This window comes from Doryrhamphus excisus, chromosome 12 (assembly GCF_030265055.1).
Source record: "Doryrhamphus excisus isolate RoL2022-K1 chromosome 12, RoL_Dexc_1.0, whole genome shotgun sequence".
Classification (NCBI taxonomy): domain Eukaryota; kingdom Metazoa; phylum Chordata; class Actinopteri; order Syngnathiformes; family Syngnathidae; genus Doryrhamphus; species Doryrhamphus excisus.
The window spans coordinates 15,574,051-15,591,277 of record NC_080477.1 but is presented as its reverse complement, the minus strand read 5'-3'; the positions used below and the strand labels follow the sequence as shown (position 1 = coordinate 15,591,277).

At 41.3% G+C, this 17,227-nt stretch overlaps 2 protein-coding genes across 6 annotated transcripts; both read left to right on the top strand.

The window, feature by feature from the left end:
- Window positions 1–636: 636 nt before the first annotated feature.
- On the top strand, window positions 637–7,543 carry eva1a (eva-1 homolog A (C. elegans)). 5 transcript variants are annotated; one of them, XM_058089174.1, is made up of 6 exons: window positions 637–832; window positions 914–1,016; window positions 1,178–1,247; window positions 5,227–5,393; window positions 5,592–5,966; window positions 7,103–7,543. In XM_058089174.1, exons 4-6 carry the CDS (start codon window positions 5,291–5,293, stop codon window positions 7,213–7,215), a joined length of 591 nt encoding a protein of 196 aa, XP_057945157.1. In that variant the 5' UTR covers window positions 637–832; window positions 914–1,016; window positions 1,178–1,247; window positions 5,227–5,290; the 3' UTR covers window positions 7,216–7,543. The 5 variants fall into 5 exon arrangements, with proteins under 5 accessions (XP_057945157.1, XP_057945159.1, XP_057945155.1 ...); XM_058089176.1 differs by having other exon boundaries at window positions 901–1,016; XM_058089172.1 differs by lacking the exon at window positions 1,178–1,247 and having other exon boundaries at window positions 639–832.
- Window positions 7,544–7,797: 254 nt separating this feature from the next.
- On the top strand, window positions 7,798–16,619 carry xkr5b (XK related 5b). The gene is made up of 13 exons (XM_058089029.1): window positions 7,798–8,727; window positions 9,389–9,478; window positions 9,624–9,729; window positions 9,801–9,967; window positions 10,369–10,502; window positions 10,589–10,667; window positions 11,454–11,623; window positions 11,699–11,810; window positions 11,906–12,073; window positions 12,150–12,343; window positions 12,785–12,859; window positions 12,993–13,173; window positions 14,048–16,619. The coding sequence occupies exons 1-13, from the start codon at window positions 8,619–8,621 to the stop codon at window positions 14,680–14,682; spliced, it is 2,220 nt and encodes a 739-aa protein (XP_057945012.1). The 5' UTR covers window positions 7,798–8,618; the 3' UTR covers window positions 14,683–16,619.
- Window positions 16,620–17,227: the final 608 nt, after the last annotated feature.

The following is a 17,227-nucleotide window of genomic DNA, read 5'->3' as shown; positions in this document are numbered from 1 at the left end:
AAAAGTGTAAAGGTTATTATAGGGATGTTAGTTCATGTCTAGAGGGCTCTAATAATGTTAAAAAATATTTAGAAGGAAAAAATAAAGTATAAAAATTTTTTACAAAAAAAACTATTTTGAAGATCGTAAACAGGTTTTTTTATTAAAAAATATTTGGGAAATCGAGGAAATTCACTTATCACGGTCAGGTTTGATACCAATTAACAGCAATAAATGAGGGTTTACTGTTCATTGCAACTCTGAACTTGCCTGAAGTAATAGATACCATATCTATTTCAAATGCATCTTTGCTGAAGAAAAACACAGTTACCACATCTGTAGCTGACTGGCGGATAGTTGGCTTAATTTTAAGATGTGTAGCGAAGCCTCTTTTTTTAACAAAGCTGTTCTCCATCAAATAGTGGTATCAGGTCCATGAGGATGGATGGTGTCATCATAACTTCCATGAAAACCATTTGCTCATTAATAGGCTCTAGCGACACATTACTGTTAGAACATCATTAAAAAGTCACTTTTACATAATACGCGACCTTTAAGTGGACTCATCCACATTAGACACAATATTAATAAAGTATTCATTAGGCTCGTGTCACTCTACTCCCCCCTGTACTCCAGTATATTCTCGGCCAAGCGTGGGGGGCGGGAAGGAAAGGTTGCAGACATTTGGGAGATAAGGAGAGAGACTTTTTTGTCCTGTCGAGGTCTCTCTTGTCACATCTCAGCCCTCCGGGCTCTGACCTCTGCCTGGATGACTGCAAACCAACCTGGAGACGCTCACATGAAGGAGGAGGGAAGAAAATATTCCGCCTGTCAACCTGCACCACAAAAGCAAGTGAGAGAGACAAATAAGGACGTTGGAGCAATTGCTAGCTGGAAGCAAACATCTACATTTGATGATAGTTTTTTTTTTCAGGAGGAGGAGCTGAGCACAGAGAGGAAAGGAGCAGCGAGAGGAAGGCAAAGGAGAGGAGGTGAGGGATGGATGAGAGGAGAGGAAAAGGGGGCTGCATGGAAATGTAAGTATTCATCTTTCTCACTGCTGACAAGTTTAATATGACGTCCTATCACTTTTATCCTCCCGCATGACTTTTGTTGTACAATTATTACGTGTCCTCGCTCTCATTCCGTCCATCTTCTGTGTTTTTGGCATGCATTCTGTCTCTCTCGTGCTGTGCAGGTCATGTTAGAGAAGAGTTAACGGTACAGAAGAGGGAAAGGCCAGTGTCACACTGAATTAGCATCAAGAGGTAGAAATATGCATGCGGTGTCTTTAAATCACAATGCAAGCGGAGTCTCTGCTCGCTTTTAAACAGACTTGAATTAACAAAGCGCGGGATTCTGCAAGCTGCTTATTAGTTATTCGTGGGCAACAGTAGCTCACTCTGTAAAGATTTGGCCAGGGGACAGCAGGGTCAAAGGCTCACATCCCAAAATAGACCGTCGAGGCTCAGGAACATTTCCCTCCAGGTATGGAAATGGCATTAGTAACTGTTTAGTTTACATGCTGAGGAAAGTTACATTAAATGCCATTCTATACCGCTTCTCCTCACTAGGGTAGTGGGTATGCTGGAGCCTATCCCAGCTGTCTTCAGGCGAGAGGCGGGGTACACCCTGGACTGGTCGCCAGCCAATCACAGGGCACATATAGACAAACAACCATTCACACTCACATTCATACCTATGGACAATTTGGAGTCGCCAATTAACCTAGCATGTTTTTGGAATGTGGGAGGAAACCGGAGTACCCGGAGAAAACCCACGCATGCACAGGGAGAACATGCAAACTCCATACAGAGATGGCCGAGGGTGGAATTGAACTCAGGTCTCCTAGCTGTGTGGCCTGCGCGCTAACCACCCGGAGACTGTGCAGCCCCAGTAGAAATTATATACATTTTAATAAAAAAAATGGATTTGCTTCAAACAAACACCAACATAGAAAGAAAACTAGACTTTTTCCAGCTGTTTAATTTGAATAGAATTATGATTTGAAAGAACACTAAACTCATCACGCAGCAACTTAACACTCAAAAGGGATGAGTAATAGATATACAAACATGTACCAATATGAGTTTTAAATTAAATGCATAATGCATTTAATTGGAGGACATGCTGCATAAAAAATGGATATCATGATAGCACTCATATTGGTACATATTTGTATATTTCTCTGGTACCCAGTTTACAGTGTTAGTGAGTTTAGTGTTGTGCTGACCTCCAGTGGGTTGACAAGCTCATGATTGGCTCCAGCCAAAATTTCCTCACTGACTCGCCAGCAGCAAAGTATTAAAACAATCGGTGGTAGTTCTGAAGCAAATGAGATGGCGATGCCTGAGATGCCGGAATTTACGATTATGGTAAATGACACAAAGTTTTAAAGAGTGAATGTCAAAATTCCCACACGAAACTAAACACAAAAGACACCATAGTGACTCTGTGGAAAAATGCCATATATTAATTATATCATATTGTATTGTTAGCTTAGCTTTAGCATGGTTAACATAAAGAAAAGGAGGATAGCACAAACCTATCCCTTTCAAAAGGTTACAGTTTCAAAAGTTACAACATAAATGGTCATTTTTGGTGATATTGCTTTGGTGGATTTAACTTTGAACTGAAATAGTTATGGCTGCTATTCTCCCTGCTTAAGATAACCCTGCTAAGCTAACCAGTGACTTCATTCCAGTCTTCACAAATAATCTTTCATGCAGCTCAGTAAGAAAACTCTAAAATCAAATATTAAAAACACTTATCAGCGGGATACACTCACAATAGTAAACATGCAACATTTCAATACAGCTCGTGTATTGAATTAGGTGTACCTAATATTTTGGCCAATTGATTATCTGAACCTTTTCAACAAGTTTTATCTCTGTGGCAGCCTATTTAGTGAGTTGGCTGCCAGCCCAGCGGCACACGACATTTGTTGCAGAGCATTTTGCATTCAAATATTAAATACAGGAAGGAAAAGCTACTACTGGTGTCTTATGAATCTTTAGTGAAGTGCAGGATGACATGACTTTTGCTCCAACAAGCACTAACCTAAATGGTCAAATCCAAAACGCTGTTGGGGGGGAGGGAGCGAGAGAAGGGCAGCCACGTCCCGCAGCACTCACACATGCAACATCCCAAAACGACCTCCACAGCCAGCGAATTTGCAAGTGCTCAGAGGATGTGTTGTGTTTGTTTGTGTCACAGACTATTCTACTGTGTGTGTGTGTGTGTGTGTGTGTGTGTGTGTGTGTGTGTGTGTGTGTGTGTTGTGTGTGTGAGTGTGTGCGACACCTCCTCCCTCACTCACTGAGCTGATGTGTCATTCTTGTAACACACTTTTTCTGTGCCTCTGGTGCTAGTGGACGCTAACAGATGTACATTTTACATGTTTGCAGAAATTCTGAATTCAAGCAAACTTAAATTGCAACTTAAAGTTCATTAAAGTTTATTCCAACTTTATTGTCATACAAGGTATTTTTTCTTATAATATAAAGTTATATAAATATAATATAAATATAAAGTTTTTATGCCCATAACATTTTCTTGTAATATTCCAATTTCATTATAAAGTTTTATATTCTTCCCTTTAAACTTGTATTCATCACCAATTGTGAGTTTATTTCATATATTTAAAATTATGATTTTATTATTATGTAATGATTGTTGAATGTTGCATGATTTTAATGTAATATTACCTATTTATTACCATAAAATGTTGAGTAAGCAAGTTTATTTGGATTTCGTACATGTGGAAATTTATGCCCATTTTATGACAAATTATTGTTTATTATTATTTATTACAAATTCCCCACTGAGGGACAAATAAAGGCATATCTTAATCTTAATCTTAATGACCATAACATTTTACATTTTTCTTGTAATATACCAATCTCATTATCATTAGATTTTGAGTTTATTTCCTGTAGTATTACAACATTACATAACAATTTTGATTTTAATATTTTAATATTATGATTTTATGGTCATAAAATGTTGCATATTTGTTCTTACAATGCTACAACTTTATTCTCATGAAATATTGATTTTTATTCTTATAATATTATGACATAATTTTAATAAATATAATAAAATACAATTCTGAATGATTTTAGCCTTAAAGTCATGAATTTCTACATGACTTCACCACTTCATTGCTTAGGAGTGTGACTACACACGATACTGTACATTGCTCTGAATGCTGACTTACTGTATGTTAAGTCATTTTGAATGATGTGATGTCATGTGATGGGTGTGGACAGCTGTCATCACTTACTCTTTGTGGCACGAGGAAGCGACACAAACTGGTTCAAGCCAGTTGGGTTACATGACCTAATCCAATACAAGAGCTGTATCACAAATGAAATGGTGCATAAATATATGTATAAATATATGTATATTTATAGTTCCAGATATTAAGCAATGCATACACTCAAGTACAGAATGAGTGTTAGTTTTATGAATGGGCTGCGTGTCTAGACAGTTCTATTAAGAGGTCTCTGTTTACTCCATGTTTGTCCCCACACGCTAACTACTCTTGCACACGTTATGATAGTTGTGTGTAGGGTTCAGCCTGCAGGGTGCGTGTCGGGGCAATCACCTTATAAATTGGAGTTCTCAAAACAAACATTTGAATGCGTTAACAGTTAGAGGTCCACATTTGTATCTTTTATGCGTGCCATTTTGTTGATGTTGAGAGCAGGGATTTTCAATATGTGGCACAAGGATTTTCCTCAGAGAATAGGCCTTTAGGATACTCACTCCCTGAAAAACTGATTTTGGTCATTTGAATTTGAAGTTCTTTATAATACGACTGCATTCTCATCACATTTTGAGTTTTTTTTCTATAAACAACGCTAAATTACAGGCTGCACGGAGGTCAAGTGGTTAGCGCGCAGACCTCACAGCTAGGAGACCCGTGTTAAATCCCACTCTCGACCATCTCTGTGTGGAGTTTGCATGTTCTCCCCGTGCATGCGTGGGTTCTCTCCGGGTACTCCGGTTTCCTCCCACATTCCAAAAACATGCTAGGTTTTTGAAATTGTCCATAGGTATGAATGTGAGTGTGAATGGTTGTTTGTCTATATGTGCCCTGTGATTGGCTGGCGATCAGTCCAGGGTGTACAGCACTCCCCACGACCCTCGTAATGATAAGTGATAGAAAATGAATGAATGAATGAACGCTAAATTACATATATTCACATTCCCTCTCCGCTTTTATTTGTCATTGTTTTGCAGAGATGAGTATGAATTCCAATGAGGGGTGGAAAAGTTTCCAATAGGATCAACTCCCTGTGAAGTCATGAGTGCCCAAACCACAGGGAGCCCCAGCACAGAAGTGATGGTGGTCTCCAAGGAGATGGCATTGCTCAGCAACATACTGGCAGCTTACACCTTCATCGCAGGTACAGAACACCTCTATCATTGGTACATTGTCTCATAATATGGTCAACCCATGTACTATAGTCTTTAAATAGGAAACAGTGTGGGACTTTTTCAGCCACATTACTACCACTGTTGCTATTTAAAGGAAACACAGCAAAACACTACTACCATCTAATGACATGTCTATGTTGTTGTCATGGTCGCTCTCTCTCCATCAGACCAACCTGAGAGGACAGCGCTGGTGTTTCTGGGCGGCGTGAGCATCGGTCTTCTTGTCACGCTCTGTGCCATCGTCTTCCAGATCCACTGTCGGGCCGACTGTCACTATGGCAACAGCAAACACCCTCGCCATCATCACCACCGCCATCACCATCACCACCGTCACAAGCGCCACCAGCACCATCATGTTTGTCAGCACCACCAGCTGGTAGACGGTAACCTTGACGACACGGCTGCCGTCACCCCAGTGGGTGGGCAGCCGGGCGGGGACAGCGAATCCGAGGACTGGGATGAGGCCACAGATATGTCGTCACGGAGACGCAGACGCTTTGAGAGAGCCCTGCTCCATGCTGGCATGTTTACATCGGCTGAGGGTATATCTTGCTCACACGCACAATCAAATGTGTACAATTTTAAAATAATTGCCATGTATTTCCTCAGGAATCCTACTGAACTCTCCATAACTAGAACACTCCAAAGAAATATTTTTTGGTCGAAAAAGATGTATTAACATTGAAACTAGCATTTGCCACTAAAAACATTAACACTGCAAGCATGAAAAAAAATCCATTGTTTTTATTTCCACAAAAAGCCAAACACACACACACTGCCTTAATCATTTAATTATTAATTGAGTAGAGTTCGTCTATTGAAGTACTGTAATACTTCATTACAGTTACAGTAATAGTACTGTAACTTTGAACCCTTCAGTTTACACAGCAATGTGGCTGACTTATTATGACCATGCTCCACCAGAAGGAGCTTATGAGCTCTCCAAGCTCTCAATCTCATGAGCTCCCTGTGGTGCGTCTGTCCACCAGAGGGAGCCAGAGGAGCCCAGAGGAAGGCTGATATCATTTCAGCGCTCCAGTAGAAATAACCACATTCTACAGCACTACACATTACTTTTTCACACGTCAGCCCTACACTATATCCTGGATAAATAACCTTACAAAGCACTCACAATATCAGTGTCACATTTTGCCTTATAATTGGGGCAAATTCCTGCTAAATTCTCTATAACAGGGGTTGTCAACCCTGGAACCCACATTTTCCCATGGCCTTTAAGACATGTATTGAAGTCAAACCATGAAGGTGCGTGTATATTTTAAATAGCCTGTCTTCTTTTTAAACATAAATACAGTACCCAAACATAGATACCATTTACTGTATAACAGTGCATGGAGGAAGGTGCTTATCAAAATACTGCGATTTAACAATAAACCACCATGTCAAACATGATAGTACATCAATGTAATTTTTGAGTAGATGTTTTGGTGCCAACCCACCAGTTAAGAATCTCTACTCTTGCAGCAAGACAGTGCTGATCTTAACACCTTGTACTAGATACACACACACTGCTGTTTAAAAATAGCCAAGTGTTGCAGTGGTGAAGGGTAATTTTGATACTGATATGAACTGATTGTGATTCATGGTCTGTGTGTGTGTGTGTGTGTGTGTGTGTGTGTGTGTGTGTGTGTGCGTGTGTGTGCGTGTTGTGTGAGGTCAGACTTGGACCGGGCCCAGAGGCTAGAGGAGCGGGAAAGGATCCTGAGAGAGATCTGGATGAATGGACAACCAGACATCAGCACGGTCACTCAGAGTCTCAACAGATATTACTGACAAGACACATGCGCACGCGTGCGCACACATGTACACACGCTGAAGGTTGCAAGAGGAACTTAAAGGACACACAACGTGACATTCACCCTGGAATGGACGCCATGATCTGTCTGATGAACCTGCTGTTGTTAACAGTAAGTTGACATTCCCAATGCAGTTTAAAAGGTGCTTTTGTATACACTTTGTTGGGAATGTGTTGCTGTTAAAAACATATGCACAGTCCACTCTTGTTGGTAGCTTAGTAAGCTGGAAAAAAAAACAGGGCGTAATGCCGACATGACGGTTTGATTCTGGTGCTTTTACTGTTGTTGTATTTTGCATTCTTTAAATAAAGTGAATGCGTACTAAAAATAAATTTTCTTAATGTTAGCATTTATTGATGTAAGGTATGTAGGCCTATCCATAATATACACTCAAATGATCAGGGCACCCTACTGCAGAGAAGTTTAGTCCTGCTGCGCCCTCTTGTGTCTGAAAGTTGCTACAGTGATAAAAAGTCAATTATGAGATAAAAAGACATTATGAGCTACAAACTGCGCATGTGCCACAGTTGCCGCCTTCTTCACTTGGCAAAAATGGCGACACAATTGTAAGCAAGGTGAGTGAGTATCCAACTGAACAAGAATGCGACCGCGGACAACTCATTACACGTGTAGCAAACGTCGAACATTTACAAAATCAGCATAATATACCCACCCACAATTGTGTCGCCATTTTTGCCAAGTGAAGAAGTGAAGCAGTTTGTATCTAAAAATGTCCACTTTTCATTCACTCATTCATTTTCTATACCGCTTATCCTCACGAGGGCCACTTTTTTATCTCATTATTACGACTCATATTACTTTTAAACTCGTGATTTTTACTTTCTTATTTCATAATTTCGACTTTTTATCTCGTAATTATGACTTACCATTTGGATAACTTTTTTTCAGTGGCGGAAATTGCATTGACATCAGTAGAAAATGCACAAACCTCATTATCTGAACCTCTGGTCTCGTTTAACACAATAATACAACATTGTAACAATAACTTAATTTATAGGTCCCCTTTACATTACGTTTGATCAAATTAGGTTCACTTTGTTGTCAGTATTTCTGCTTCTGTTTCATTTCTGTGCAGTTTTACTACAGCTATCATGGGTTTTAAATAATTGTTTATCATTTTATATATAAATACTTATTATATTACAAGTATATTAATTATTTGTAGCAATATTCGTATTACAGAATAAGTAGTATCCATGACTGCTGTCTCTTTAACGGGGCAGGCGGGGGCGCACAGCCCAAGTAAGCGCGGGCTGTTTCCGCATCTGGACCCCCCCTCTCGCCTCTCCTTCCCCCTCCTTTTCCTCAGAACCGGACCAGGACAACCGCCAAGCCGCCATCGGGACTGCTTTTTCCACCATGAGAGACTACACGTCCACTCCAAGCCATGGCGGCTCTTGCATGGCCTGCTGCCAAGTTTGTGTCTTCTTCTTCACTGCGGTCCTCATTGTCGCAGAGAGGACGGCGCGTGAGTCCTACCTGGGACACACACACACACACATGCACACATGCACACAGACACACATCAATGCATGCATAAAACAGGCAGCCTTGTGTGTCATGGACGATGTCCTCCAAGATGCACTGTATAATATCCACCTATGCAACCATGAGTTAAAAGTTATGGTTGCCGTGTGTGACGTCACAGACTGCAGCAGCGCACAGTGCTACACCCTGCACTGCATGCCATCACTCTGCAGAAATGCCGACTCATGCCATGCTTTCATCCCATTTCTGCTCTGCCATCATTCATTCATGCATTCAACAATAACACTGACACATTTTAGCCTTTGTTTATGGGGGGTAGGGGGTGGTGGGTTATATCTCAAGATGGGGGCCTATTTAGAGGAAGGTTTGGATTTCATAAGGGAGGGGAAGGAAGGACGGAGCTGTGCCTTCTGCTTCTCAGATGGGATGAAAAACATTGTAGAGGTCACATAAAGCTGAATGAATTCTTGTTTGTCTTTTTTGCCCGAGACCTTAATAAAGACGGATGGATGGATGGATGGAAATGCCGTACTCATCAGTTCTATCCTTAATCATTGCACAACTTTACCACCCGCTAAACATACTTTTATATTAGATAATAACACATAATAATGTAGAATGTTGTCCTCCTTTTCCTGCAGTGATCTACTGTTTTGTGTACTATCTGTGGGTGGGCCATAACTACTGCTACGCCCATCTGGCTGGCTTCACTGCACTCTTCCTGCTTCCAGGTGAGCTGATACTGTTCATACAACAGCATCATGGTAACAATGATAACATTTTATTTTCAGTATATGAATAAAATGTAAATGGACCACAAGCTGCGCTTTGGACCCCCCTGCTTTAGTTAGAGATAATCTAGATTTGATTTTCCAGGGTGGGGTCCCCAGTGGCTCAGTTACTTGTGGTATCTTTCCGATGGACGAATACGCAGAAAGTCTCTCACCTGGACCCACATACTGCATCTGGGTATCTTCAAAAGGTGAGTTGACCACGCTGTATGAATGATATACAATAATACGGTGTATGATGTAAGTAGTGCTGCCTTTCCAGGCTGTGGGAGTGCATGCGTCTTCCAGATATGGATGTTTATGGAGAGATCATGCAGCAGGCTGACGTGTCTGCGTTACGCATGTTGGAAGCCTTGGTGGTCACCCTACCTGAGACTCTGCTGCACACCTACGTCCTCATCTGCACTGATATAGGAGTCAAATCTCCAGGTAGGATAGAGAATGTTGTCTTATTGTTTTTGTATGTAGTAGGGTAGAAGTGTCACAGTGCTGTAACATTATTCCCAAGTATTACAGCTGTATCCCTGGAATATACAACTGTATTCTTGGAAAATAAGGACTTTGATAATATTGCAATATTGCAAAATGAGGATCACACACCGAGACATGACAAGATACTTACTTTACAACAATACTATAGTATCCTGTCAGGTACGTTTATTTGGCAAACTCAAATGAGAATGTTACACAAAGAAGTCGACAATAAGTTAATGTTGTTCTGAGACGACGTATGAAGTAGATTTTGTCAAATGATTAAAAATTGAACTTAATTATGAAACAAATTAGTTGCTGATGCTAAAGCATTGTTTGTTTGTTCACTCCCACACCAGCCTCAGTGTGTTTCGCTGTATGTTTGGTATCTCTGGCCTGGGCGTTGGTCCTCTACGCCCGAGCGTGCTACCTCATCAGACCGGGACATCTACATATGACCCCCGCTGGCATTCTTTGTCGACTACTTTGGAGGGTGAGCACAATTTAAGATACTCACTGATGGCATTTAAGATATGCTGTTATTTTAATATTCTAAAGATGATGTTGATGTGTTTGCAGGTCAGTATGTTGGGGTCTCGATTTGGTGTTCTTATGCTTTTCACACGGGTCTTCAAACAGTGGGTTCTTGGCGTTATAGGTGAGTATGTATGGCAATTAAACTCTGGTGAAGGTGTGGTGATGTTCTCAAATGTAGAGCATTGTAGTGTTACTATTTGTATGCAAAGTAGGCCTATGTAATGATATAGGATCATATAAAATAGCACAGCAAAGTATGGTAGCATGGCAAATCCTCTGCCATGACAGGGTTGAATCATAACCAGCCCTGACATGATCACCAGCCGGAGATCATGAAGTGTATGGAGAGACTGGTATTGGCCTATATCAAGGCCAACATCAGTTCTCCTACAGGTCCAACAAATGCACAGACAAAACCAAGCCCAGACACATATGTCATTGTTGACCTCAGCTCGGCATTAAACTCCATCAGTCCCAGCAGACTCATCAACAAACTGCATACACTAAATCTTGGAACCTGTTTGTGGCTCAATGACTTCCTGACTAACAGACACCAGCATGTCAGAATGAATGCCCCCACCATCAACAATGGTGTTCATCAGGGCTGTGTGCTGAGACCAGTCTTGTACACAGTGTATAATCATGACAGCATTGCTACTCGTGGCTCCAACAACCTCATCAAATTTGCAGATGATACAACCATTGTGGGGCTCATCAACGAGGTGACGAGGCACAAGATAAGAACTGACAACCGTCTCAGCTTCTAAACCAAGCAGACAAAAGAAGTCATCATTGATGGGCTTGTGTTTGCCAAACAGAATATCATTGGACCCTCTTGCAATGACAATCCCAATGTTTGGGAAACACTGTACTGATGAACTGGTTTATGTCTATGTTTATGTGTTAGGTGTGCACTGGTTGGGGGCAACGTTTTGGATGGTGTCTCAGCAGACTGACATCATACGTTCAACCAGTCGATGGAGAGTCTTCAATCTGATCCTTGGTGCCATTCACATCTTCTTCTTCCTCAATGTGAAGTACGGTCAATCCCGCTACCGCATGGCTGGGTTCTACCTGGTACGTGGGTGCTCATGGCTACAAACACGGGGATCATATTTGACCACTTTCATCATGTCCAGTTGCGTTTTGTAGGTCATGTTTTTAGAGAATATTTTTCTGCTGCTGGCCTCCTCCTGGTTGTTCAGCATGGTGTCATGGGATACCGTAGGCATTCCTCTGGCAGTCTTCTGCAGCTTCCTTATTGGTAAGGAGAGCAAAATACCTGTCAGTAGTTTGATTTCTTTCATCTTTTATTTTCTTTATTCACTTTATATCCACATGTCTTTTCTCTGTCTGCAGGTGTGATTGCGGTGGTGCTCTACTATCGTTTCCTCCACCCAAAGTCCTTCGAGATCTTTCAGAGTATCCGTCGCAGAGGGATCAGTGGAGCATGCATGGAGCGTGGCTCCATGCTGTCTTTGGAGGAGAAAGTCACGCCTACTTTTCATCGCCATGCAACACTCTCTGGTCTGTTGTTTATTTGTAACAACCAATCAGTCAAATCATTTATTATCATGTTGACAGTTGATGTTGATCTAATTAGGGGGCGGTACCCTCATGGACCTCCCTCATCAGTGGGAAGGGTGGAGGCATCATCACTGGCTGCTGATTCGTTTGGCTCTCAAGACGGGGGACATAGCCAAGATCTGGTCTGCCTACGGAGAAGGTGGTCTTGCGGGACTCATGGGTCTGTCTGAAGAACTTCACTACGGTGACGAGCCCCGACGTTTTCCTCAGGTTGGCGTTTTTCTCACCCAGCTGCCTTCCAGTGATCCATTATTAGGGCCATGCTGAAAAAGAAAATACAGTTAGAGGACAAAGTGGAAAAATTAAGTCTTAACATTACAAGAAAAAAGTCATAATGGGCCGCACGGTGAAGGAGTGGTTAGCATGTTTGCCACACAGTCATTAGATCGGGTAGACTTGGGTTCGAATCACCAAGAAAATGGATGGATGGAGGTCATAATGTTGCCAAGAAGTTGTTAAAAGAATAAAGTAATAAAAAATACATATTAAAGTAATAAATACTAATAGTAATAATTTTTAGTAATAATTGTTTTGTTGTCATATCATGGTAATACCTCATAAAATGTTATACTTTTCCTGTAAAACTACAGTGTTGTCCTCAAAATGAAAGTTACCTTCTAGTTTTTAATGTATTCATTTTTTCTCCATCAGGCTCCACGTGTTGTTCCTCAGATATCACAGCCAGCGCCCCAGCTACCCCCACCACAGGTGACCCCAGCTCCACAGGTATTGTTTCATCAGCGTCTTCTTATTACACACTCAGTGACCGCTTGATTAGGTAGCCCTTGACAATTTAAACAATTTCCAATACAAGAACTGTACCAAAGCTTTAAAATGAGTGCCTGTTTGCACCCCCCAGGAGAGAGAGGTGGCCCCACCACCCAAGCCAGCTCTCACCAATGTCATCGCCAGACCTGTGAGAAAAGCTCCTCCCACAACAATCAAAGATATTAAACTGGTTCCAGAGATCATCCCAGTGCAGGAGGCCATTTTGGAAGAGGCCACAGAAGAGTCTAGTGCTCCAGCATCAGAGGAAAAAGGTTTGTAATACTACATGGTGCTACAGTATATCACAGTGTATTGTACTGTTTGCGAGCAGTCCAGGGTGTACCCCGGCCTTTGCCCAAAGACAGCTGGGGTAGGCTCCAGCATGAGGATGAGCGAAATAGAAAATTGATGGATTCACTTTTTGCAATATAATACAATAATATACAGTTTTATATTTTTATATTTATACGTAGTCTTCTAAATTTTTGCGTTATCAGATTTTTCAGTGAATAGGGGAGATCAAACTGTATTATATTCCCTGAAGGGAGGCTCACCTTGAGACACTTTTACTATACTTTGGTATAGTAAATATACCACTGTATACTATGGTGTACAGTGGTGTGCTAGATATACTATGTTATTATTTTCTATACTATATAATGGTAGGCCGCACAGTGACTGGGTGGTTAGCATGTTGGCCATACAGTCGGGAGAACGGGAAGACCTGGGTTCGATTCTCGGCTTAGGCATGTTTGTATAGAGTGTGCATGTTCGCCCTGTGCGTGCGTGGGTTTTCTCCGGATACTCCGGTTTCCTCCCACATTCCAAAAACATGCATTTTAGGTTACTTGGCCATAGGTATGAATGTGAGCGTGAATGGTTGTTTGTCTACTATATGTGCCCTGTGATTGGCTGGCGACAAGTCCAGGGTGTGCCCTGCCTCTCGCCCAAAATCAGCTGGGATAAGCTCCAGCATACCTGCAACTCTTGTGAGGATAAGTGGCATAGAAAATGTATGGATGGATATACAGTATAATGCTATGTTACTCATTGTGCATACAGTATGTCTACAATGATGATATAACTGCAGTAATGCCTATTCCATATCATATGTATTGTTGTCTGTTCTGTGTGTCATGTTTAAAGGGGATGAAGAGTTTCAGAGCGCAGTGTACGGCTCTCCGACACTGTCATCGCCTTACCAACCAGGTAGCTTGCCACACGTCGACAGCAATGCCGCCACGCTGACCGAGAAGTCGTCCTCTGCGGCTTCTTTGGACATCAAGACCCCAGGCTGGTCACCCGAACGTCGCTCCCCCCTCCTGCTCAGCTCCCCGGAAAAGAAAGCATCCACCTCCTTAGATCCCAACACTACGTTGTATTTCAGCGCGGATGCACCCTCTCCCTCCACAGGGAGCTATCTGGGCTGGGGGTCTGAGTTGTCGCCCATCTCCACCTACAGAAGCCCCTACCGGATTAGGGAGGCCCGATTCATCACGTCTACCCCACGCCTGGAGTCTCGAGTTGGGACAGAGAGTCCGGGTCTTGCTCCAGTTGTTGTCATCCCCGCCACTCCAGGTACAACTCCACGTGCCACCCCTAGTGGGACCCCTGGTTCTATGACCCCGGCGGCCTCTACGCCCACCGCCTCCACACCTGGTGCTGCAACCCCTAGTGGTGCCAGTACACCTGGCACCCCTGTAGTTCCACTCACTCCAGTCATCTCCCATGCCCGTAAACAGATAGTCCAGTTTGTGGACAGCAGAGAAAGGGCTGTGTAAAGAGGCTGGAGGCTGTTCTTTTAACTTTGGAGGTGGGTTTAAGGGGCACTCACCTGCCACAACATTAGGTACGCTTCACAAATTGTGGTATTTTGGTACTTGAGATGGACAGCATATTAGAGACAGTTCTCAGTATGATGCTTTGTCACTCAAAACTGAGCATCGTTCTTCTTGTTAATTATGGTGTACCTAATGAAGTGTCCAGTGAGTGTATAGTCACGTTATGTTGTGATGCAAAATAGCACTTTTTCTCCCTGATTATCGATAAATTGTGTTTGGGTGGGGAACATTTAACAATATTTTCCCCAGGCTTGTATCAGTAACTCAGATTCACGTTTAAACTTAACAAGCAAAATCATAAATCAAAAAGGTAATTAGATAGAATACCCTGTCTAAAACATTATGATGTTATTTCAAAGACGATTTTTTGTAAATAGGGTAGAAAATCAGTTTACATTAAATACCAGGTACATGGGTCCATTATTTATTACTATCTCTTTTCTAAACCACTTATAAATTCTTATTTATACACAATACCAGTTCAAAGTTGGTCACACATTCATATTAAAAAAATATTGTTAGCCAACGTTAACCCTGAAAGGAGTTCAAGTGTAACTTTTAATCATTGCTATTTATTGGGAGTTGCCAAAGTACTGTAGCAGTTGTTTCAGTGTATTGCGTACATCTCTGGTTTTCAAAATGTGAGCCTCCCATAATTCCCGTCCCCTATGTAATAACACACTAAATCAGGGGTGTCCAAAGTTCAGAACGGGGGGATATTTCCGGCCTAGTGAAATAGCTCTCGAAAAAGTTGAACTATTAAATGTACTAACACTAGTGAACACTTGCTTTGTTAACACCAAACTGAGATGCTGTCAGATATATTTTAAAATGTATTTAACTGCTTAGCATGTATCTTGACCTCTCTTCACCAATCCTTTATTTTTCCAAAGTTCAGTGCCGTCCCACTTTGAAAACCGTTGGTGTAAATGATACTCTATGTCGCATTGCATGGGAATCAAGCGATAAGGACATAAATCATAACACTTTCAGTTTTGTGTTTACTTGTGCTACTGTTTGCATCTTATTTCACTGTTTCCGCAATTGGAAGCCAGTCGTAATATAGAAATGTTTTTATTACTATGTGCTTGATTTTATTGTTCAAATGAATCTTATGTTTATGTTTGACATTAGTCATGGACATTGGAATACCACAGAGTAATGAACCTGTATAGAGAACGACATTAACCATATTTAATCATGGAACAGGAAGTGGAGAGGGGTTTTAGTTTTAGTGAAATATCGGTGGAAATAGAGATGAAAATACACATCTAGTCACATTTAAAAGTGGTACATCCTCCAACAGCACTTCAGAGTACTGTATATAGTGAAAAGTTATATGGAGCAAATGTAGCAAGATAAAAAAAATATCCAGTATGTAATTGAAATGAGAGAATATCTGCATGCTTGTTCATCAGCAAGCCAGAGGAACACATGCACCTGCTGCACACATTGTAGTAGACATTGCACACGCTTGAATGTGAGCACAACAGCAATAAAGCCGCTAATGACATGTATCTTTGTGCACTAATGGGAAATATGCACGCTTTAGAATGGGAGATTTATTGGCTTTCTCATCATGAGTTGGTGCTTTTTGGCAGCCATGATTGTTTGTGTGTGTGTATGCGCATTTCCTCTGAGTAGCCCACAAAGCACTGAGCTCTATTGTGATATTGTCTGATTTTGTACATATTATTTTCTTCCTTAATTCAGACACAGAGTTGTGTGGACATATATGGTGCAGTATGTCAAGGTATTTTTGTTTGTTGTTTTCTGTAACATCATGTTAACTTCATTTCTACAGAGATTTACACAGCTGCTGCATTTGGTGGTCCAGAGACACTAACTGTGCTGTTGATGTGACAAAATAAAGTCATTAATAACCAAGATGAAAAGCTATTGGTGTACTATTAAGCGCCTGGTCACTTGCCCAGATAAGTAGTCCGATATACTACAGTATTTTACAATCTCATCACTTTTAATGTCAGTTGATGAACTGATATGAAGGAAGAGAAAGCAGCCTACATTCAGCATGTTCTTTGTGGTCATTAAGCCACAGCAACACAAAAGACAACATCAGCAACAAATTCAATTATTAGATGAAGATGCATTGAAGAAACACTGCACATTTTAGGACTCAGTAAAACCAGCCAATGTAACAGTGGTAACACAGACAAGGAGATATGACGTTTATTTGTAATTGTTTTAAATCAAAACGAGCAGTCCTCTGGGCAATGTGATTTACACTGATCTCTACAGGCAGCCTGAAGCAGACAACAAAGTAGGAAGTGTCTACAAATATCTAAAACAAAAAAAGGAACAATAAACAATAATAATTCAATCATTTCACTTCTGTGAAGTGTAGTGACACCAAACTCGCCTCACACATTAATTCCATCCTAATGGTTATACACAGCAATTAGTTTGTGAAGAAGAGTCTTCGTATTTATTCATTTTTTAATTATTGCATAATATTACTGATAAA

What these genes read in the sequence shown, in the direction of transcription:
- eva1a (XM_058089174.1), top strand. Translation starts at nt 5,291, where the DNA reads ATGAGTGCCCAAACCACAGGGAGCCCCAGCACAGAAGTGATGGTGGTC. An exon ending in AGCTTACACCTTCATCGCAG is followed by an intron (nt 5,394 to 5,591) that starts GTACAGAACACC and finishes TCTCTCCATCAG; the next exon opens with ACCAACCTGAGAGGACAGCG. An exon ending in CATGTTTACATCGGCTGAGG is followed by an intron (nt 5,967 to 7,102) that starts GTATATCTTGCT and finishes GTGTGAGGTCAG; the next exon opens with ACTTGGACCGGGCCCAGAGG.
- xkr5b (XM_058089029.1), top strand. Translation starts at nt 8,619, where the DNA reads ATGAGAGACTACACGTCCACTCCAAGCCATGGCGGCTCTTGCATGGCC. An exon ending in TGCACTCTTCCTGCTTCCAG is followed by an intron (nt 9,479 to 9,623) that starts GTGAGCTGATAC and finishes TTGATTTTCCAG; the next exon opens with GGTGGGGTCCCCAGTGGCTC. An exon ending in TATAGGAGTCAAATCTCCAG is followed by an intron (nt 9,968 to 10,368) that starts GTAGGATAGAGA and finishes CTCCCACACCAG; the next exon opens with CCTCAGTGTGTTTCGCTGTA.